The sequence below is a fragment of the Antedon bifida genome, chromosome 6, assembly GCF_963402885.1.
Source record: "Antedon bifida chromosome 6, ecAntBifi1.1, whole genome shotgun sequence".
Classification (NCBI taxonomy): Eukaryota; Metazoa; Echinodermata; class Crinoidea; order Comatulida; family Antedonidae; genus Antedon; species Antedon bifida.
Window position 1 is genome coordinate 10,123,776 of NC_136231.1, and position 24,619 is coordinate 10,148,394.

Below are 24,619 nucleotides of genomic sequence, written 5' to 3' on the forward strand. Positions count from 1 at the left end.
ACTTTGCCGATTTGTCTGCGATGAATCGGGGAGACCTCCCCGATGCGCGTCGGCGACATCTGCGCGTGTAGCGATTTCAATGGAAACGGTGTAGCGATTTTATGGAAACCAGGCTTTAGTAAGAAAACGTACCCAGTAATCAGTTTTAATAATACTCTAGTATTTCAAATGACCTACCTTCTGATTAATAATGGAATGATCCAAATGACCTATCAACCAATCATTTGATGATCTGAGTTTTCTAGTTCCATTCTGGAACTAGAAAACCCACATATTGATATCTGAGTTTTCTAGATCTAGAAAACTCAGATATATCTGAGATCTGAGTTTTCTAGATCTGAGTTTTCTAGAAACCCTACCTGGACGGATGAATCTCGGTGAACACGACGTTGCGTTAACCACAAAGAGTTACCAAACGGTAAGCCTTATCCAATTCCGGTCGCCTTACGAGAGCAGTTGGAAAAGAAGTAAAAACTAAGCTATAAATGAACCTAATTATCTGATACCTCGTTTGCTTCACCTATAGTTTTAGGCAAAAGCCCAGATGATACAATCAGATTTTGTGTCGATTTTCTAAAATTAAACCGGATTACAGTTGTTTTGATGTTGAGCCGATACCAGATGTTCGGTAAATCTCTTGCGTTTCCTACTCCCCTCTACCAATCAGATTTCTGACATGATGTTTTTAAAACTATATTTAAAACTTCGCAGCTACATTACCTCCATCTTTATTGGATATGTTGAGCGCAAAAAGAACATGCTTATAGGGGAATGTTTTTAATTTTAGAATAAAATGTACCAGGGGATCATCATAACGTAAAACGTTAACCTCAAGTTATCTCACAGCTAAAAAAAACAATGGGGTAATATGGACGGTGTACTGTATCTGGTGGCGCTAACAAATAATAGAGCCGCAATCCATCAATACATAAGTGAATTAATTCAAGATTTGTTGCTAATTGTTACATATTTATTAGGTGACAAAAAAATATAGACATGCAAGCTTCTTGTTAGTTACCATTAGTTACGTAAACCAATTAAACTTTACATAAAATTGGTAATATAAAAAGGATAGTAATCATTGCAGTCTAAATATCATAGAGGGCAGTATAGGAAAATAATATATCCTGAAAAGGAATCTAATCTATATGTTTATAAAAGGAAAATCAGTAATATTATGTGTTTTGATTAACTAATCGCAATCTTTGCTTGTAATCGTGAGCATCTTTGTTGAAGTCGTTTAAAATCTTTTCTACAACAAACACTTATTTGAACCAATCAAATCTGTAAGTAAAACAGAATACAATACCAGTGTCAGTTTATTATTATGTTTATGCCAAGAAAACAAGCTGGGAAATTAGACTATATAATTATTATATTAACCATATAATAGATAAATTACCATTCTTAAAAACACGACAGACGAAAGTGGAAATAAAATCTACCTTCAGTAAAAGAATACCTACTAAAAAGGTAATTAGGGAACTACATAATCTAATGCTTGTCCCCTCAATGCTATTTTTTACTAAATATGGGGCGGATTGCTATAAGCGGTCTATAAACGGTCTTAGGCGCTTAGCCGGCTATAATTCGTGACGTAGCAAGTAGTCATCTTTATTATAGACCATTGCTATACCGCGGTCTAACCTGTAAGCGGTCTTTAAAATTAAAGCCTACTCGAAGGAGTCTTAAAACAGTCTTAAACCTCTCTTTTTGTTGCTTTTACGTATTATTTATCGTTAAAGACAACCAATTGAACGAGTTTTAAGTGTTAAATCAAATAATAACGGTGATATTATTCTTATATAGGCCTAGAATAGATTTTCTTGCGTAGAAATGTACATACTGTTATGATTGTGAATTGAACAAGCGTGATGAACATTACCTTATTTGGTATTCTACGCGCAAAGTACGCCCTCAATTTGTTACTTTACGCGGTCTTATCTAAGACTGTTTTATAGCAATGGTCTAGCAGGGGTGGCTTTAGTAAGACCGTCTATCTGATAAAGCCGGCTTTAATCGGAGAGTTTAAGACCATCAATTAAGACTGTTTTATAGCAATCCGCCCATGATGGGGAATGTTTTTCTGATCTCACCTGGGGCTTGGCAAACATGCGTAGTGACATGTACATCGATATAAAGCGAATCTGATGGGTATGCTGGGACACAAACGACCGCTTCATCTCTTGAGTAGCACTCCATTGTGAACTGTTGAGTTTGACTCTCTAAAAGGTCGCTTGTCAGCCCTTTGACGATTATTTTCTTTACAATTTCTGAAATAATGAATTTGAACTTCGTTAATGGTTTATTGTATTTATAAATTAGCCAACCGATAATGTAGCTTTTAAATGTTTTGTTTTTGTTTTTCCATAGACCGTCAACTGTTATTCCAAGGACTTTCACCAGGATAGGTAAAGGTGGGTAGGTAAAGTTAGTCTGGCGCCTTCGTTACCCAAACGAGCTAGCTTCCTGCCCTCCAAAGTAATTGATTTGTCAACTACACAGAAGTCTCTCAAAAGTCGCGGGAAAAATTCTTCCGAATGGGTTTTTTCGACCTTCGGACAGAACTTATTTGTCTTTTGTAGGATTTCAAAATTTGAAAACCAACGTAATGTATGGCATTAGTTAACTAACAAACAATTTACATTTTTATTTTATTTTTGACATCAATTGTAAATTCATTATCTGGTCATGCTTGCATAACGTTTTCTAAAAATCTTCTTATGGTATATTTACGATTGGAAAGAAACTCATTTCACAGGCAATAAAACATTGGTACAGAAAAACCATGCATTAAGAAGTTCATGGTGAAACATAACTAATTTTCAGGGGTGACAAGTGAGTGTAAAGCTCTGTCTAGACTATCAAACGATGACATCATATCACTACCATATTTGGGCACATCACATGTTTTGTCACATAAAGTTTAATATAGCTTTAAACTATATATACTTACGGGAGTTCAGAGTGCCATCTTCATTTACCCGAGAATGGATATCGCTGATACAGTTTCTTCCGTCGTCTGATAAGGTATACTCAACTGGACAGGCACACGAGTATAATGGAATTGTGGAGTCTGATGTGCGACTAGTGGGTAAGCAAAGGTGGCTACACCCACCGTTTAAAACTCCGCAAACATTACTAGTTCCTTTTTGGAAAATTAAAAAAATACGTATGGCTTTAGTTCAATTTAAAAAAATGTACGTTCAATTTTTTTTTAAAAGATATGAAATGTAATATTCAGCATGAAATTCTACTCTTTTCTGGGGTTCAGTAAGTAAAATATATAAAATAAAATAATATGAGTAAAAATATTATTAAAGCTGACGTAAAGAAAACAAGATTCAGTTATTTATTAAATAGGACGGCTATCTTGTCATTCTTGCAGTATTCAGGATTTCTGCCTTAAACGTTCTGAGAACAAAATTTCTGAGCTGTGTTCACTCTTCCCTGGTTGAGACAACAATATCTAAACAGATCGGAAATTAATGTTGGTTCTTTTGATCTTCGACTTTCCTCTCGGTGAATTAATTGTTAATGTCATGTCAATAATCGAACCATCCTATCCCCTCGCTGGTATGAGCATGCCCGCTTCAAGCACGGTCCTTGGGCGAGTAATTTATATCAACACGCTGCATACAGGCCTACGGTCAATAGGCCTACTTCTCGAGACGCACATGTCTTCAACAAATAAGTCAGGATTTCCGCTTGTGTGATTGATACGGTAAACTTGTTATCCAAACGACATAATTTTGATTCATTAATTAGTTTTTAATGATATTTTAAAAAGATTTTGATATAGCAAAAAAATGCTATAGTTGCCATGTTTCGAATCATAGCTGACCCTGAAGTCAATGAAGATCGTGCTCAAAAGCAAGGTGTATGTCTGGAAGGAAAATTCGGCCACGGTTGAGGACATGCATGTTATTGATTTGGCATCAATTAAAGAAATTAAATTTGAAATTCATAGCCTGAAAGCAGAGTGCGACAAAAATTGCATTTTGGGATAACATTGTTCTTCATTAAAACACCCTATTCGGAGCAAACGGTTTAACCTAAATTCGTTTAATCTAAAAAAACTAATTTATATACGGTAATCAACGTAATAACTCACTTTCTAAACTGGCCATAATAATTAGATACTTACGGTTTCGGAACATGCGATCAGCTTCAGCAACGATTATTCCCATAGGTGATTGGAAACCTAAATGAAGGACTTGAAAGTTACCACCTGTATGCTTATCAACTGACAGAATGGCCTGCTTATCCCAGTCGGTCCAATAAAGTGTGTCCTTGGTGTGTTAAAAAAAATATATATTATTATTAAAATATTATATTATCCTATGGCCGTATTCACCAATCACACTTAAGTGAGATATTTCCCTTAACTTAGTATATTTTCCCCTTAAAGGACCTTAGAGGTCTCTTAAAAGTTTCTTTAACTATTCAGTACCTTGATTGTACTGACGATTCTGTATGCGCGAATGTTATGCCTACTTGCAGATAGGCCCAGTCTAGACTAGATGAGATGAGATGTTGGTCTGCACAGTAACCATCTTTCACGAAAATGTAATAATGGCAGTAAAAACAAAAACAATTTTGTTTTTGTTTTTACTGCCAATAGTTTCACTTTCAATGCATTTCATTCACTCGCGTTATAAAATGCATATTTATCATCAATGCATTTCATTCACATCGCATCATGAAATTTATATCATTGATGCATCTCATTCATATCCCGTCATAAAATTAATATTATAGAAATGTTGTATAAACGGTGTTCCATGGGAGCGCGTGGGATCGCAATAAAATTCGTAGATTTTAACCTAGTTCAACAGGATAAGCATCATGGCATATCATATTTTGGTTTAAGAATAGAACTTACATCAAATACTGCTAGACCGAATGGATGAGGTAAGTAATCTTCACCTTCCAGGACAACGCGAACGCCTTCACCTTCAAGTCCCGAGCATGAAATTCGTCCAAGTTTCGCATCGGCCCAAAAGATCTTACGCATTTGGTAATCGATTGTCAGACCATTTGGCCAGTGTATGTCTTCGGTTATAATAGTACGACGATTAGTCCCATCCATACCACTCTTTGAAATACTTGCAAACAATCCCCAATCTGACCAGTACATATTTCTGAAATACGTCATCAAAATGAAAATTGTGGTAACCCATGAGAAGGATAATTGTTTGAGTAAGAGCATATTACAATTTGCTAGAAAATCTGGCATAGATATGTAAGGTGCACTTAGTTGAATGTAATAATCTATGACGAAAAAGAAAATATTCTATTTTTAAAATTGAAAAAAATGACATCATTATGACATATGATTGGAAATGTGAATTCACAAAATGGCACTTTATGACGTCACAGTTGAATGATCACGCTGATTTTATTATGGAAAAGATATTGTGAAAAATAATTTTGAAATAATCTGGCCACAAAATATGTACAGAAAGAAACAAACAAGAAGAAAAACTAGATTTGAAATCATCACCGTGACGAGTTCGGGTTATCCGCACAACGCAACACCGAACAACTCATAAGCTTTCTTCATCAGTTTTTAAAGAGGTATGGTCACGAGCTATAATATATTTTAAATAAGCATATAAAACTTTGTATATTCTTTACGTTAAACCATTCATGAATACGTACGTGTGCGACGTTTCGATTTGTTTCCAACAAAGATGTTAGTGGTTGCTAGGAGTACTGTAGCTTTTCTAGTTGTAGAACAGCGCCCCCTATTCGTAACCTTAGTCTGCAATTTGCCGAAGTTCTTCGGCTTTTCGATTAAAATGAGCTGATCATACATAACACGTGAGAAAGCGCGAACCCACCGTCATCCCTATTCTTATTCTTGTTTTCTCTGATCTATAGAGATTTTTTATTAAACATTTTTGCCATGTGCTTTCTTTTTTAAAATATTTTTGGTGGTGGTTCAATCTGCTCATGTGGTCTGTTACCGCAGACGTACGTGTTCATGAATGGTTTAACGTAAATAATTATATACAGAGAGTTAATATAAAAAGAAGATGAAAACATTTTTCGAACAAAAAACTTCTAACACGAGTTTACTAACCCATCGGATGGATCCAAAACAATAGCTCTTGGTTCATCGAGGTCGCTAAACAAAATCTTACGTGAGCTTCCATCCATGTTGGCAACCTCTAGAGTGTTGGATCCAGTATCAGTCCAGTAGATGTGGTGATGTACCCAATCTATTGCGATTCCATCTGGCGTCATCACGCCATTATTCAGAACAGTCACGCTTGATCGACCTTTTTTCTGGAAGTCATCATCTGACGTCAGTGGCACGCTGGTATAAATATATATTAACTTGATTAATTATTAATATTGCAGATAATTATCCCTAATCAATATCATTGAAATTGCCAAATTCGGAAGGTTTTTCTTTTGAGCTTGGCGATATTCTACCATATCAATACCTTATGATTTTTTCAGTAGCTACGTCAGTGTAGTATAGTAAATGCTGGTACAGATCAACCTCAACGGATATAGCTCCGTTTGTTCCCCCAATTAATGTTGTAAGACTTCTGGTTGCTGTGTCAAACTTCAGTATTGATCGTCTGTTGGCGACTATGAGCACCGGTTGCCTTGGACTATTGTGAATACACGTTCGGCTATCTGATGCTAAACTGTAGTTGCTTGGACAGAGGCATTTGTATGTTGCTTCCTGATTGATGCATGTATGCATACACGGGGTCGGCCATTCAGAGCACTCGTCAATATCTGTTGATATCAAGTTATTGTTAAAATATTAGTAAAATAGAAATTACGCTAATCATGTTGTTGTTGCTGAAACTGAAACTATTGATTGATTGAATAGTTATTATAATTACCTTATTTTGCAATTATACTGGAATAATTAACGAACAAGAACTAAAAAGTCGAATAAAAATTTAAAATGGAATCTTCTTTTTTTTTAAAGAAGAACATGTTTATTTTCCCCTACGATATTAGTAAGACATGGTCAGTAGTAACTACATTTATTAATTATGGATAACCCATTCTTTCCTGTCAGCGTAACGTCATGTCAAACAATTTGCAGTCTTAATAAACCAACGGAGGATATAGTTTTTAAAATATGAAATTTTACCTAGGCAAGTCTGTGTTGCTTCGTCCATCTTGTAACCAGGGAAACATGTACAGTGTTGTCTAGTGATGGATACTACTTCACATTGCTGTTGACATCCACCGTTATTTAAGGTACACGGGTGTGGATCTGTAAAACAGAATGTAAAAACTGTAGAACCACACTTTTTAGGACAACCGAGAATATTGGATTCATTCATGTCATTTGGAATTAAATAAATGCAATCTTCCGAAAATACAAATTTACCTTGTAATGGACAAACACAAATTTATACCATTAACAAAGTGTGCAACATTCATTAGAACAAATTTACAACGTAAGAAAATGTCCCACGGTAAAAAATAAACAGCGTAAAGGAAATGTTATCCAGTAACCCCATAGACTAGTCATATCATATTTTTAAAATATTTAAAATATCATATAAACATTAATAATAATTAACAGTTAAAATAAACAATTCATATTTTTTTCAAATGCAAATACCGCAATTTTGTTCATCGGAACCGTCTGGACAATCATCAACACCATCGCAACGCCACCTCTTAGTAATACACGATCCACTAGAACATCGGAACTTGTGTTCTTCATCACATGCCGTGTTACGTAATACGGAACATCTACAAGTATAAACATTATGACGTAGTAGTTTTCATCATTATAATCGTCAGTACATAATTGCACATGCGCCACCGAGCGTCAAAATGAGCTAGGCTGGTTCAAAAACCATTTCGATCATTATTCAGGGATTAAGATAGCTTCTACTCGGTTTCCACAATAAATTCAAACGTTTTATAATAATTTATTTCAAACACATCCAACATCAAGTATCTGGCCAATTTAAGGTTGGATAGCTATATCATGCTTATAATTAAACTCCTCGTCGCTTAGATAGTCATTTATCTCGTATACTGTAATATTTTGTGGTAAACATGACGTCGAAGAAACGGAAAACACTCTCCGTGTGGGAATGACCGGGTGGTTTGGAATTAATGTTCTGTCCCTGTTGTGTTTATAATTAACATTACAAACCCAAACTGTTACAATGTGAGCAGCATAGATTGTTAACACAACAAACTACTGTACTATGTGGTTAAAGTACTTACGATTCTTCTTTTTCATCACTTCCATCGCTACAGTCAGTCTCACTGTCACAAACCCACATATGTGGTATGCATGATCCACTAGATTCACATGTGAATTCTTTCTCCGTGCAAGCTAAAATATGAATAATATCTTATCGTAATATAATACTGTACATGGTTGGAATATATTGCCTCTAAAATTATTGGTTATCCGCAACTTTGTTGCGGATAACCCTTGTGATTTTCAAACATCATCATCTTTTTTTTTTTCGTTTTCTGTAATGTTTGTGTCTCGCGTATCTCTAAAACTTGCAAACATAACATTTCGTAACTTTCTCAACATATCGTCACTTTCTCAACATATCGTCCTTCACGAAGTTGTGCAGCCAACATTTTCATGACGTTTGCAATTGCGCAACGTAGCGTGACTTACGCACGATTTTATGAATTTCGCGTTTTTAACATAGGTCGAAACATTTTAAATTGAACTTAGCAAAGTGTAATTTATATTATGCGCTAAAAATGCGAAAAATCAATTTCATTTTCAAAAATTCGTCAAAATTATGCATTTTTTTAAACAGTCATAGTTTCTAAACTAAACGGTAAAAGTTATTTTTATTACGTATTCTGGAAGTTGAGTTGAGTAATTATCGGATCATGCATCAATATGGCTAACCGGACATTGTGACGTCATCGTATGGCCACCGAATATAAACTATAGGATTTTTGTCTCTTTTGTCATTGCTCAGAACATTTAATAGAGCGCATCTCCACTTATCCGTTTTCCATTTTCCCCCAGATTTTGATATTGCCTAGGTCAACCAATTATATTTAGCATGATTTACAATTTTTTAAATTTTGATGACGTCATTATATGCAAAAGCGTGAATAACTTTGGTCACTTATTTCATCATTTCAATAAATATCAATATGTTATAGCTCCTCAGAATGAAAAGTAATACTCTTGATTAAAACGTTTTCTGGAAGCTGTTGAATTGTAGATACGAATTCATGTACAAATTGTGCGCATCGGATGTTGTGACGTCATCATATGGCCAGTTGAATTATAAAAGTCGTATTTTCATATTTTGCGTCATAGTTCATGAAATTTAAAAGAGCGCGCATCATATTCTACGTATCCAAATTTCTTCAACACGTTAATATGTTGTTGCTCAGATATTTTCCTTCTACAATTACTATCTACGTGTTTCATTTTGATGACGTCATCATGTTAAAAATTGGAATAAAAGGCGGGTCCCGTTATTTTCACCTATTCTGCACTGTATGTAGTATGTATACAGTATATAGTGTATATATACTTAAACACAAAATAGAGAGGGCACACTAACATTTTGTTTTCTTCAGCTCACAATGGCATAATCGTTTTTCTGTGCGCAATATTCTAACGTATGACGTGCACGTGGGGTTTGCGCGGCGGATAACCTAACTCGTCCATAGTGACGAGTTCAAATATAGTTACATATTTAGTCTATATTTTAAGTAACCATAGAATAGAATAATAAGAAGATGTGCAGAAGATAAATGATAATAATTATAATGAATATCATATTTTTCGGTTTTAAAGATACACAAAATATTATATTGGATTTAAAATTGGGAAAATTACAAATTGCATCACACTATCATCAAACTATTTTACTATAACTGTATATTCTAAATTCAGAAATGACTAGTACGGTAAATAAAATGAAAATAAATAATAAATTAGTCACCATTTTTTATATAATCATTAATTTAGACAAATAAATAAAATTAAAATATTTATTTTATTTAAAATGTGGCAAATGCATTATTCTTACAGCAGCCTTCTTCGTCTTTACCGTTGCTACAATCACGCACACGATTACATGTCAGCTGTTTAGGAATACATACACCAGTGGCACATTTAAACTGTTCAGATCCACAGGTAATACCTTGAGAATCTAAAACAAAAAGTAAATTCAAAACATATATTTCTTCATTTTTATCGTTTCAGGTTAATTGATACATTTTCAGTGTACATGGCGGTTTAGAATTTATTCTGTACCTGTCGATTTATAAAAGTTTTCTTCGGAGATCCCGCTTTCCGGGAATTATTATACTACACACACGAAATTTATTAAAGACCTTGATTCTATAGTTGTTATGTTATAGAATGTAGAAAGAAAGAAAGAAATGGAAAGGAAAGGAAAGGAAAGAAATAAAGAATGAAAAGAAGGGAAAGAAAAAATGAATGGAAATAAAGGAAAGGAAGGGAAGAAAGGAAAGAAAGAAGGGAAAAAAGGGAAAGAAAGGAAAGAATGAATGAATATAAGGGAAAAGAAGGAAGGAAAAATAGGAAAGAAAGAAGGGAAAGAATGAATAGAAATAAAGTAAAGAAAGGAAGGAAATATAGGAAAGAATGAATGGGAATAAAGGAAAGGAAGGAAAGAATGAATGGGAATAAAGGAAAGATAGGAAAGAAAGAAGGGAAATAAAGGAAAGGAAGAATGAAAATAAAGGAAAGGAAGAAAGGAAAGAGTGAAGGGAAAGACATTAGAATTTAAGTGGGTCCCGTTATTTCACATAGTATGCTACACTGTATGTAGTATATACTGTATACAGTATTACAATATCAGCAGCACTGTAAACCGACTTCATGTGATAGAATTGATAGAATTGATAGAATAATTTAACATATGTGCATGCTGCGTCTGCGCGGATAACCCGAACTCGTCAAGACGAGTTCAAATTTAGTTCTTATTTTTTTCCACCCTATTTTTGTGCGTCGCGTTTCTCTAAAACGTGTAAACATAACATTTCGTAACTTTGTCCACATATCGACATTTACGGGAAGTTGTGCACCTCCTATTTTTGAAAAACGTCAGAGTTGCGCAACATGATTTGCGCGCGATGTTATGAATTTCAATGATTGATCATTGATTAAATACCAAAAGTAATTTTGTATTGACGCTTGGTGAAAATTTAAGGCATGTTTCACACAAAGTTACGTGCGCACGGGCATTTAAAGTTTTAAACTGCGCCAAATTATTTTCTAATCAACTTTCTACGCGAATCATGGTATTTTGCGCATGTCAAAATTCCAACGCGCGCGAACATTTTTACGGAGCATACAAACATGTTTTTTTTTACTTGAATTATAATGTTTCCAGCTTTTTCTACTAATTTTAAAAAATCAAACCATTTTCCCCTTGAAATTACATCATACGAGCACGTTGAATTAGACAATTTGCGCGCGATTTAGTTACAAATGTACAAAATATTGTCAAAATCATGCTTATATTTATTCTATTATAGCTCCTCGGGATCAACCGTGAACCCAATTTTTTAAAACTTATTTACCTCCGCCAAGGAGGTATATGTAATCGATCGCGTGGGTTTGTTTGTCTGTCTGTTTGTTTGTTTGTTAGCAGGATTACTCAAAAAGTAATTACAAAAATCAAATAAATACAAAAACCAAAATAAATATACGGATAGATATGTGGTCAAGGACCATTCCATTAAATTTTGGGACCATTTGGGACCATGGTCCCAATTCTGGACCACTTTTTTAGTATACTATTCAGACCTGCTAGTGTTAAAAGATAGGACAGAATTTTCCAAAAGCCGGCGAGCAGTCTTAAAGTAACAAATAAACTAAAATTGCATTTTCTCGAGAATCTCATTCTCATTTTTGTACTAGAGGCAAGAGTTATAACTTGTGATATGTAAATTTTAAACATAATTCGATTTAATGTGCACGTTTTTTTATGCGAGTAGTTTAAAAAAACCTATTTCATTTCAAATTCACTCGTTTGATTTTCGCGTTGCTGTTCTATTGTTAGTCAACTGAAGCTATTGTTAATTGAAAGGCTTGTTACATAGCCATTAAACCAAACTCGCATACACATGCTTGTAGTGAAATTAGCCTAAATCAACAAACAGCATTAAGACACACACAAATATATATATATTTCTTTTTTACCGGAGAAATCTTATGTAGGAGAATTTTACAGTAGGCGGAGGTATGCACTCTCGGAGTGTCTTTCTAGTTTATAATTGTGGTAGAACGAGTCTTCTCGGATAAGGACTATAAACCGTAGGTCCAGTGTACACATCTGGCTCATGTGCACTTTAAAGACCCTAGTACATCTTTCGAGTAGAGGGTTACCCCGGTGTACTTATATAAATTATGTTTAATTCTGACATAGGCGAGCACAATGGGAAAACTTCGGGACAAATCTCTGCCTTGGATACCTACCTGATCTATCTTAGATGTAACGCGAAATGTAAATTTGATAACATTAGTTTTCACTATTACGATATTGTTCCATATTTCTATCTTAGGAAGATCTTATAAAGAGTTTTAAAACAAAATATCTGATTTCATCCGGGTAGATTTTCAACTCAATTTCAATTGTACGCGGTCAAAGTAATTTTCGGGTGGCACGATGAGTTCACGGGTTCACCTTGCAACTACATCTGGTTTCAGCTAAGTTGGCCGTTAGTGGCTATAGCCATTTTAGTTTTTTGTTTATTTTCGTATCGGACCGCGCGTGTGAAGGTACAGTAGTTAAAAAATAAAAATTATACTGCAAATTAATAAAGATCAAATTAAAAATACGCCATAAAGCATCGGAATATATTGTGGTACTATAAAATTACATAGGGAGATCTGATGATCGAGTGAAATCCCGATAGCTGAGTTTTATTGAATAACTGTAGGCTATCTGTTTCCCGTTAGGACCGGGATGTCTGCCCATGTCGCAAGCCGTCTAAAACGTCTTCCTTCTTGGGCCGAAACGGCCTACTCTGTCGCGGAAGTTAGTTTCAAAAGATGTTTAAATTAAATAATGTATTAATTATTAGGATGGTATTTATTTGAATAAACGTCTCCCCAATAAAACATAACTTTGAATAATAATCGCGCCAAGAGTAGGGGATCGTCTCCCGGTGTGCTGATCTGGTAGGCGCTGCACTGCTGGCTGCCGTGGGTCCGTGGAGGGCCTAATCCGAATTTCCTCAGTTTCCAGTTAAGCTTGAGGACAAATATAAATACCTTTACCTTTACCTTTACCCCCAACCCAACTATCTAATAAACGCCCATCCACATTTATACACACAATATTGTATTATATTTATAATAACACAATTATACTATTTGTAGTAGAATTCATCGCACTGTTATTTACAATTTACCAAGCATTTGTTATAATTTTTTACCATTTTTCATATCTATTCATATCTAGGATTTTATTTGATTATAAATGTTACCATATTATTAAAACTAAAAAATTAAACATATCCCTCGAATAAGCACCTCCCTCAAATAAACAATAATAGACTGTTATTAATCATCTAAGACACTGTGAAACAGAGTAGGTTTAGTTTTTCGAATGTCAAGCATTTTCAATAATGGTAACCGACAGAAAACGTACAAGGAGAACGTCCTTCTAAAACCTTTTTACCCGAGACATTATCATTCCGAGAACCATCGTCTACACTTCCTAGAGGGGGAGCAAGCGAAGCGAGCTCACCCTCTAGTAAAATAAAATACAAGTAGATAAGTTGTAGATATAAATTCATGCAACATTGTTGCATCCGAATATAAAATATAGGATCTTTGCCTCTTTCGTCACATTTAATAGAGCGCATCTCGCTTATCTGTAACTTATCTCTCAGAAATTAATATGTGTTTGCTTAATCAATTATCTTTTGTAGGAGTTACAAACATTTTAATTTTGATGACGTCATCACTTCAAAAGTGTGAATAACGTGGGTCACTTATTTTCATCTTTACAGTAAATTTCAATATGTTATAGCTCCTCAGAATAAAAAGTGATACTCGTTATTAAAACGTTTTCTGGATACTGTTGAATTGTAGATACGAATTCATGTAAACATTTTGTGTATCGGATGTTGTGACGTCATCATACGGCCAGTTTAATTTAAAAAGTCGTCTTTTGCGTCAAAGTTCATCACATTTAAAAGAGCGCGCATCTATAGTTTACGTGTCCAAATTTCTTCAACACGTTAATATGTTGTTGCTCGGATAATTTCCTTCCAAAATTGCTATCTTGTTTCATTTTGATGACGTCATCATGTTAAAAATTGGAATAAAAGACGGGTCCCGTAATTATAATGCTAAACTGTGTATACAGTATATACACTACACTGTACACTGTTTAGACACAAAATAGAGAGCACACTAACATCTTATTTTCTTCAGGTCATAATGGCATAATCTATTTCTGTGCGCAATATTCACGTATGATGTGCATTTGGTGTTTGTCGTGCGGATAACTAACTCGTCAAAGTGACGAGTTCAAATCTAGTTTGCCTAATACATTTACAAACAACAACTTTATTTGTAAATTCGCTATACTACTACTATTGTACTATAGGCCTACAGTATTTCTACTGAAATTGTTTTCTTTGAATTCTAAATTATTAGATTAAAACAATGATTTCTTTCAATAATGAAAATCTCCCTTACTGCATTGTGCCTCATCTGACCCGTCGATACAATCTCGTTTGGTGTTGCATTTAACAGATATTGGTAGACAGAGACCGTCAACGACACACTTAAACTGATCTGGATGGCATGAGGAAATCGGTGTTGCGTTGGCTTCTTGTTCATTACCTCGTAAAACAAATGCATGATTATATTAATGGCGCTATCCTATTTTATTAACAATGTGTGTTGCTATGCTTGTTTATTATTGATATTATTCAATGAAACATTCACATTATCATCTACTATTTGTGACACCAAAATAGACAAGTATATATCAGGAATTTAAAAAAATGTTTCATGTTCATGGTTCATTTCTTAGAATTTAAGCAAAATATTTATTATCAGACAGTGTTTTACTACCGTACCACACTTAGTAATGAAGTTTTAATGAGTGATTTAAATTGGTATTGTAGTAAAATATATTTGAGTTATTATGTAATGTTGCACACCAAGAATAACACATTAAGTCCTCCTCGGTGCGTCCTTTTGGTGGTGAATTGGGCAGTACTGTGGGAGACGATCCCATACTATTTTCAAAGAGTTGACTGCGTTCTTTAACGTGCACGTGAGCCATGTTGCACACGAGACCAACGGCTTAACGTCTTTTAAACGTACTATTAAACGGAACAGTAGTTCAATTGTTTCTAGTAATACTTACAATTATGTTCATCACCACCACCATAACAATCAATCTCTCCGTCACAAAACCATTCAGCAGGAATGCATCGGAATTTGTTGCTTTCCTGAGCACGGCAATGCTTGTGACCATTCGGGCACTCTAGGTTACCTATAATTAATATGAATAGGTTAATATGTGTGCAGGAAATATGGCCATATGTTATTACATAATAATATTGGATACGGGGTTTTCAGATGGAACGAAAAACTTGTGTAACTCAAATTATATCTACTCACGACACATATCATCAAGTTCATCAGAACCATCGTGGCAGTCATTGTCTCCATCGCAGAACCATCTTAGAGGAATACATTGTGAGCTATTGCGGCACATGCGATGGTGCGCATCACAAGTCACCGTTGCTAATAAATAACAGAACAAAAATATGTTTTATAAATTACCTAACCACATTGCTACAGAAAACAAGGCCATTTAAATGGCTGCGCAAATTTGAGCTAGTGTTTACCGACTAAAAGCACAGACGAACACAGTTATCGCTGTAGCAGTGTCGGATAATCAAGGTACAAGTGTAGATGATCTCGGAATGGTAATGACTCGGGTAAAAAGGTTTTAGAAGGACGTTTATAAGATGGTTGGGGGGATTTTTTTTATTGAGGAGGTACGGTGTTGGGCGTTTATTCAAATATATACCATCCTAATTAGTAAATTATGTAGTTTAAACATCTTTCGAAACTAACTTCCGCGACACAGTGGGCCGCTTCGGCCCAAGAAGGAAGACGGCTTAATTGTAACATGGGCAGAAGTATCCACGGGACCGTGATAGCCCATAGTTATTCCTGCCTGCTTACTCAACAACATGGCTATCGGGGTTTCATTCGATTTCAAACAAACGGTCTTATCATCAGATGTAATTTTATATACTATTCCCCACAATATACTCCGATGATTTATGAATATATTTAATTTGATCTTTATTAATTTGCAGTATAATTGTTAGTCACGTGCGTGCAACGCGACTCTACAGCTCACTATGTCGGTCGGTTGGTCGGTAAACACTAACTTGTATATGGCCTTGTCTTGATATCAGTTTCACCTAGCTAAGTCAATTTTTTACAGTATATTCCTTATGACCAGGAATCGATGTGGTTATGTTTTTACGGCATGGCAATACAATTACGTGCATAGCGCATATAAGCGCATATACACGCGCTTAAAATTGTCAAAATTTATTTTCGATGAAATTAGAGTACGTTTCAGGCAATTTTAAGCGCTTAAAAAATTGCCATGAGTGCGCAGTTTTTTCCGCGCGCACTGCGCGTTAAACCTTATTGTGCACTCTTTTTGCCCGATTTCTATTACAACCTTTCTTTAATAATATCATCAAGAATCTCCATGTAGGGCTTTCTCTTTCCAGCTCTTGGTTTTCTCCTCTTACCACCTCTTGTGATAATCTATAAGATTTCCTTTTTCATCTAACACCTTGCAAATTGCAGCATCCACTGTAGTATTTTTACTCTACTCTACAGCTCACTATGTCGGTCCGTTGGTAGGATGGTTGGTCGGTTGGTCGGTCGGTCGGTCGGTTTGTCAGTCGGTAAACACTAACTCAAATTTGAGCACGCGACTTCAGCCATGAATATGGCCTTGTTATTTTGCCAACTACTGTACCTTCACACGCGCAGTTCGAAATCTAACTGGCTATTGCCACCACGGCCAACTTAGTTGAAACCAGGAAGTTGCAAGGTGAACCCGTGAACTCACCGTGAACCCGGAAATTACTTCTACCGCGTATGGTTAAAAATCTACCGATGAAATCTGAAATTTTGTTTTAAAACCCTTTATAATATCTTCCTAAGACAGAAATATGAAACAATATCGTAATAGTGAGATATTATTAATATTATCAAATCTACCTTTCGTGGTACATCTAAGATAGATGAGGTGTGTATTCAAGGCGGAGATTTGTCCAGTTTTTAGTCGCGTGCAACGCGACTCTATAGCTCACTATGTCGGTCGGTAAACACTAACTCCAATTTGCGCACGCGACTGCAGCCATGTATGTGGCTTTATTATTAACATTGATTTTACATAAATAATATTAAAACATACGGCATTTTTCATCGGAGTTGTCTTTGCAATCATTCTGCCCATCACATTGCCATACAAGTGGTATACATCTCTTATTAGCACATTGGAATTCGTTTTCACGACACTTTAACTCATCTAAAAAGAGACAGACGTTTAAACTCATTAAATTAATAATTGATTTTATTTGCTTTGTAGCACTGTAGAAATCATATGTACAAACATTTTTCGAAAATCAATGTTTATATTCAATGTTAAAATAGAGATACCGAGATATAAAATACTATTCTCCTTCATTGCAAAAAAAATGTTTAAATAATATAGATTGAAACGATGCATTTGCCAATGTTTAAAGTACAATATATTGAAGTCAGACCTGATTTTATAATTGTGATGATGTGTACTATTCTTTGCTTATCTACCGTACTGTAGATAGGCAAATAATAGTAAGAATCATTCTAAGAATGTATTGGTATATTGATACTTAAACAAAACTGTTTTATTATTTGTATTATTATTTGTATTGAGGATGGGAAACTTAGGCCTACCATACATAAGAAAGATTTCCAAATCCTTGCGATTAAAAAAAATCAAGCATTGTTATAAACATAATCTTACAGTTATCACAGTCCTGTTCATCAGATCCATCGCTGCAGTCCGACACGCCGTTGCAGACCGTTTCTTGAGAAACACATTTTCCACTTCTGAGGCATCGGAATTCTTTAAAACATTCTGGCTCTGAATATAAATGATAAAATTCAAATTTAAAAAATATCAATACATACTTCTGTTATAACATTAACTAAAATTTAATTCGTCAATTTGACGAATTATTGGTGAAATTTATGATAAAAGATCATTTTACCGAGACATTTATTAAATTTTAAAAAACACGCAAAAAACGCAAAATGCATGACCTGAAGCACATACTTTATAGTGCTGAATTGTGTCCGTTATGTGTCATATAGAATATGCAGTATATACAGTATACTATATAGTGTAGCACAGGTGAAATTACGGAACCGATATACTAAGTTTGAAAGATAATTGTCAGAGCACAAACATATTACAATATGGAAGAAAATTAGATACAATGTTTAAAATACCACCACAATTATAGACGATCTATGTGATTGAAGATATTTTTATCTTCATTTTTAAAAAACGCGCAAACGCAAATATGCACGTACAGTAATGTATGTGCACAGACATCCTATGACCTAAAGCGCCGTTCCGCAACCTATGGGTCGCGACCCAACGAAAAAAAATGATGGATCGAAATTGTTTCCGATGCTGAAACTTTTTATCAATTATACACTGATCCTAGATGTTCTCAGTTTTGTAGAATCTACAACACTGATTACATTTAAATCTACAGTGTTTTTTTCCTATGTTGAGGCGAGTTAGCAATGGACGACGGTGCAATGGAGGCTTTTGACGCATATTCGTTGTTAATATACAAGTGGGGAATCTCCTTTTAGGACGTGGATTTACCTACCAACTGATTCTACCTCGCCGCTAGTTTTCTGTAGTTTGCAAAAGAGTGTGTAACTTGACTGAAAAACTGCGAACTTTGATGTACCGGCGGTGGGAACTTAAACAATAAACATTCAATAGAAAAACAGGTCCATCCCAAATGATGTTACACTCATAGCGATGTTATTCAGACTCGATCTAGCAGGGGAACTTTTTAGGGGTCGGGAGAACCCCTTGACGTTAGCATTGAACGCAAATGTTATCCTTATAGTCGCGTGTGTTTATCGGCGGAAGAAGTATGCTACGATCGTTTTTCCAATTGTGGGTGCGCTATTATTAGAGTGTCATATCCGGCCAACTAGGGTTGTCATTTAACAAATTTTGCTTTGTTGGGTCGGGAGAATTCCCAAATTAGGATCATGCAGTCGATCGCGGTCAAAAAAGGTTGCGGAACGCTGACCTAAAGCATACGGTATAGTGATATGTGTGTAATGTGTTACTGAACATCAGTTTTCACTCCAAATGGACTCATTGCAAATCTGTTCGGACCAATCGAGGGATGTCGCCATGATGCCTTTATTTTGAGAGAATCAAACACAATTAGTAGCTGAGAGTTATGCCGTACGGCGAAATGGAGATCCCTCTGTATTTATGGCGACCGACTCTACATAACCCCTTCGTGTCCATTTACAGGCTTCTTTTTAAAGAAAACTTGACGCTAGCTCCTCATGTTGATTACAACAGATCTATGAGCCAGTTTAAAGTGTTTATTGAATTTCTGTTTCGAGCTATTGTAGAAAACTGAAGACTTTAAGAACTCATAAATTTGATACGCCCCACTTTACTTACCTGGTCGAAAGTAGACTGGAACAGAATATGTTTCACTTGTTTCCTTCATATAGCAATTGTAGTCTCCTGAATCCTCTGGTTGAGCCTGACGTATGACCAATAAAAACTCCCAATTATCACCATTTTGCTGAACAGGTGAGATATAATATTTAGGACTGGTGGATAATGGTTTGCCATGGTTTTTCGTCCAGTAGAGATGAGGGGCCACTGGACTGGTTTGTTGAACTGTACATGTTAAATGATGGTCTTGATTTGTACCCGCGTTCAGTTGTTTTGGCTTCACCGTCACAGTAGAGTCTAAAATAAAACAATAAGTTATTTCAACGTAAAGGGAGACCACCATGGAGGAACACTGTAAACTACCCACGACAATGCTGATGAAAACGTCATTTTTGTTCAATTATTAAAAACTTTTAGTTCTAGTAATTGGCCGTTATGTTTACTACGGAAGTTGGAGAAAACTAACTTATTCATTAAAACATTCAATTATTTTAACAACAGTTTGTTTTATATTCCTGTAGGCCTAATGAGCCTATTTATCTTTTGTGAAAGAAATGTAAGTGTAACTTTATCATTTTACGATTTTACATAATACTTTGGTTTAAGAAACACCAATGTTTATAAAAAGGAAGGAGGAGAAGGTATACTAAAGGAGGGTGAATCCCACGAAAGATAAAGACAATTCTATTCCATCTACGATCCACGTATTCTAAACAAATTGTTCATTGCCCTCATTAATTATTATATAATAAAATGTTTGATCCTTGTTACGAAAAAGACAAAATTGCTTTGAAAATAATTTGTTAAATCATAGAAAACATCTTATATCTTTCTTCTGTTAGAAGTCAATGTATTATTACTATCTCTTAAGAAAACGTCACTCATACTATTCTGTTTTTAAGGTTTATTCACCTTTATTCTTTAAGATATTTTAGTTCAATAAACGTCGATCCATTTAATCATCTCTTTTTCCGTTCACAGGTGGTTTAGATCATCATACTATCCCTCTGTTATCTCTCACAAAATATTATATATTTTAAATACAACATTTTCCAATACATAAACAACTTATTTAGATTTCAGGGTTTTTTTTCTGTTGTAATTAGTTAAGGGGTAAGTAGATCGTTTGTAGTTATTATTTAATCAAGTAAAACACTAAAAAAGTAAAACTATCTGTATGTCTGTTATCTATAATGGAACCCTGAAACTGTGCAGCGCATCAGTAGTATATCTTGAACATCAATCAATCCAATATAAACGTCTAAATTCTGTCAACATACACGCTCTTAAATTTAAATAAACTGCCAAAAAAAAGATTTTGTTTACGTTTGAGATAACAACTGGATGGTTGTGTCAGTGAAATTGGGCTGAGTGAACAACAGGGCACCTTAGGTTGAAAACTTATTTATATAATAAGTAAGTGATATATATGTTGAGCTTGATATTCAAGTCATCATTTGAACCGATTGTTGCCCCCTGGTGATTGTGTATTTGTCTACCACACATGGAGATATTTTTGTATGAATAGATAAAATAATAATGTCAATCATCTATGTAACGTTCTTTAGTTCATTGTGATTGTGACCAGACTTAGAAAAAAAGGCCTACAATATATTGAAATATTTATTATTATTATTTTATATTTCAATATATTTCAATCAATATGGACAATAAAGGCATTACTTTCACGTTATATTTATCACCTTCTTTTGGTTTTCACTTTAGGTAAATTCGTAAACACACATTTTGTTACAGAAAAAAATGAATTAAAAGTCTATTTGAAAGATAGAAACATTTTGAATGCAGTACATGTTTAAACATTCATTGTCTATTAATAATAATATACTATCTGTTTTTAGGAAAGAACGTGGTCTGATTCGATGAAAACATGATTTAATAATTATATGTTACGAACTGTTGACATATGTCGCACACTTCGATTAAAAAGAGCTCAAAGGGAGAGATAATATGTTCATCATCAGTGCGATGTACCCAATAGACTGTACCCCTGGTAAAATTATAATTATCCAATTTCTCACTAAAGGCATATATTGAAGATCATCAATATTTGCTACCGTAGCATTCTGTTTGCTATTTATTAAAATCGAATAAAGCACACAAAATGAAAATTAAATCAAACGTTGTAATCATTTCCTTGCTTTACTTGTTTTGTAGCAATTATATCATGTACCATTATTACATTAATATCATAGACTATTTTATTCCGTTACAATCATTTGTCAGGATTCAAATGCTTTAAATGTTGTTCGCATGTTTATTGTGCTTTAGTGTAACATCAAATCATTGCTTTCTGCCACTTCTGATTTCAAAAAGAAAAGGTAGATGAGTAAAAAAGGCGATTGAGTTGATGTTCGAGTGAGTTAACACTCATTATCACTTACATATCACTGCAAGGCGATTATTAAAGTATTTTGTAACTTCTATAAAATGTGTGAAGCAAATTATAAGTAATTAGTACTTACGCTTAGAAGGAGCTCCAAATACAAGGACAGGTGCAATTAGGTAGATATAAAGCAACATTTTATTACCGCAAAATCAAATAACCATATAGCAATAAACACAGCTACCTGCTCAAAAGAATATTCTGCCAGGTTTGAAGAAGTTTAAATTTTCAATTGGATATAAGATATTTGAGAACACAGGGTGTGTGTAGCATTTAAAGTAATTGCAACGTGTCACCCTTGCTGTTTATTGATATTTTACAAACTCCCTCTGTTAGACAAATAACCAAGGCTGGTATTCATGAAAGGGGACTAACTTTAGTCCTGGACTATCTCTGGATTTAGTCCTGGACTATTTTGAAATGGTATTCATAAAAGGGGACTATCTTTAGTCCTGGACTAAACCTGTACTAAACCTGGACTAAAACCGGCAAAAGATAGTCCACCCAAGGGGTAGGTTTAAGAAAGTTAGTCCTGGACTATCTCAAGAATAGCTCGAAAAAAATGGCGGCCTGAGGTAAGGTAGGTTACAAGTGTGACAACTTTAAAACCATATTTAAGAAACAAAATATTATTAATCATTTTTATTTGTATCAAATTAGTAAATATAACGTATATTTAATATAATAAAGTACTTTAGAAAGTAAAAAAATTATATTTAGTAAGTTAATTTAGTGTGTTTAATCTAGGCCCAAAAGCTAGGCCCACAGTTTCAATTCTGACTGCGCTTGCCTAGGGCGATATTGCCTAGCAACCACCCTATACTGCTAGTGTTAAAATGATTTGTTCTACATTAAGCGCACATTTAACTTATTTTAAAGATGTAAATCACTTTATATATCTTAATTTGTAATATATTTTACATTATTATAATTTTTTTTTTAAATGATGATAAATGGATATAGCCTAGCTAGCTAGGCCGAAGTCTAGTATTTAGTACCGTAATAAGCCTAGCTAGCTAGAGTACCTAGCCTAGGCCTACTACTAATTAACTAGGCCTCTCTAGACTCTGCCATTGGCTAAGTCGATGGGCATTGCAAGGCCCTACACCAGGTAGTCATTAAACAGTAGTCTTAGCCTATTGTAGGCATACCTTGTATTACTTAGTATGCCTTGTCTAGGCCTAGACTGGAATGCAGTTTTAGGTATTATATCAATTGGATCAATTTACATAGGACGTCCTGTTGAAGTAATTTTAATTTGGCATAATAAATGCAATAGGCCTAGGCTAATAGTTAGTAGTAAATATTAGACTGTATATATTTTAATATCATTTATTTATTTTTCTATTAGTATTGGTTTAGACAGCTCGAACAAATGTTTGGTGAATATTATATGCCTCCACTACCGTCCTAGTTACATAGAATGCTGCTGTTGGTCAGGTAAGGTATTAATATAAGATAAAAATAAAACAATTTATATACAACCTGTTGAATTAATTTTAATTTGGCATAATAAATGTAAATAGGCCTAGGCTAGTAATAGTTTCAATATTTTTTTAGATAATATAGTTTAATTTCATTTATTTTTCTATTGGTTTAGACTGCTGAACACTTATATCTGGTCAATATTATATGCCTCCTCCACTGCCGTCCTAGTTAGGCTACATGGAATGATGCTGTTGGTCAAGTAAGGTAATAAGATAAAGAAAAATATTTAAAATGTATTAATAAATTGTCTAAAAAAATTGCATCCTGCAAACTACACAAGATGGGTGGGGGATTGAATTAAAAAATCCTGGATCCACCCACTGTATAGTTATATAGGGGGAAGGCTTAATTTTCTGGATATTTTCATCATAATTATTTGAGTACAAGTTAAAGAGGTATTATTGAAAACAAAAATGAAGTGGAGTATTGTGACAAATTATCTAGGCTTGTAAGCCTACAGTCTTTATTGGCCAGGGCTAGAGATTGTCTATCATCCACCGCTATTATCTGTACTGTCTTTCAGTTGTTAAGCTGTTTGGATGTAATTTAACATTATTTAAAAATTTTTTTTTTATTATTTTTTTAGATACAATTGCTAACAAACCTGGATGGAGTGCAATAATCATGCAGAGAGAAACAGGACTATCAAAACAATTGTATACGTTTTAGCAAGTTGTACTTGTGTAGTAATAAATGAAAATAAGAAAATCCATATAAAAACCACATATGAAACTTTTTAAACTACTCTATTGTTTTATTAAAAAACAGTAAATAAATAAATTCAAATACCATACTGTAGTACATTCATGTTCATATCACAGCATTCTGTCCAACTTTTATTTAGATAAATAATTCCTGACTGAAATATTATATTATAGACAATTGTCATCAAAATAAATAGTTTTGTTACTTAAAGATGGTCATCATGTCTTGAATTATTTATGTCCAATTCTCAATTCTGCAGTTTATACTCTGA

At 34.3% G+C, this 24,619-nt stretch overlaps 1 protein-coding gene and 1 long non-coding RNA gene across 2 annotated transcripts; one reads left to right on the forward strand and one right to left on the reverse strand.

The window, feature by feature from the left end:
* Positions 1–948: 948 nt before the first annotated feature.
* Positions 949–22,360, reverse strand: LOC144845355 (uncharacterized). The gene is made up of 18 exons (XM_078702625.1): positions 22,235–22,360; positions 19,752–20,048; positions 18,045–18,164; positions 17,451–17,564; positions 15,617–15,742; positions 15,360–15,488; positions 14,681–14,827; positions 10,026–10,148; positions 8,227–8,338; positions 7,607–7,740; positions 7,127–7,252; positions 6,456–6,759; positions 6,089–6,325; positions 4,886–5,144; positions 4,148–4,292; positions 2,957–3,148; positions 2,097–2,273; positions 949–1,284 (listed from the first exon to the last, which is right to left on the reverse strand). Exons 1-18 carry the CDS (start codon positions 22,290–22,292, stop codon positions 1,253–1,255), a joined length of 2,832 nt encoding a protein of 943 aa, XP_078558751.1. The 5' UTR covers positions 22,293–22,360; the 3' UTR covers positions 949–1,252.
* Positions 22,361–22,712: 352 nt separating this feature from the next.
* On the forward strand, positions 22,713–24,619 carry LOC144845357 (uncharacterized). Its single transcript, XR_013612544.1, has 4 exons — positions 22,713–22,735; positions 23,507–23,595; positions 23,756–23,847; positions 24,230–24,619. It is a non-coding gene; the product is annotated as an uncharacterized LOC144845357 (long non-coding RNA).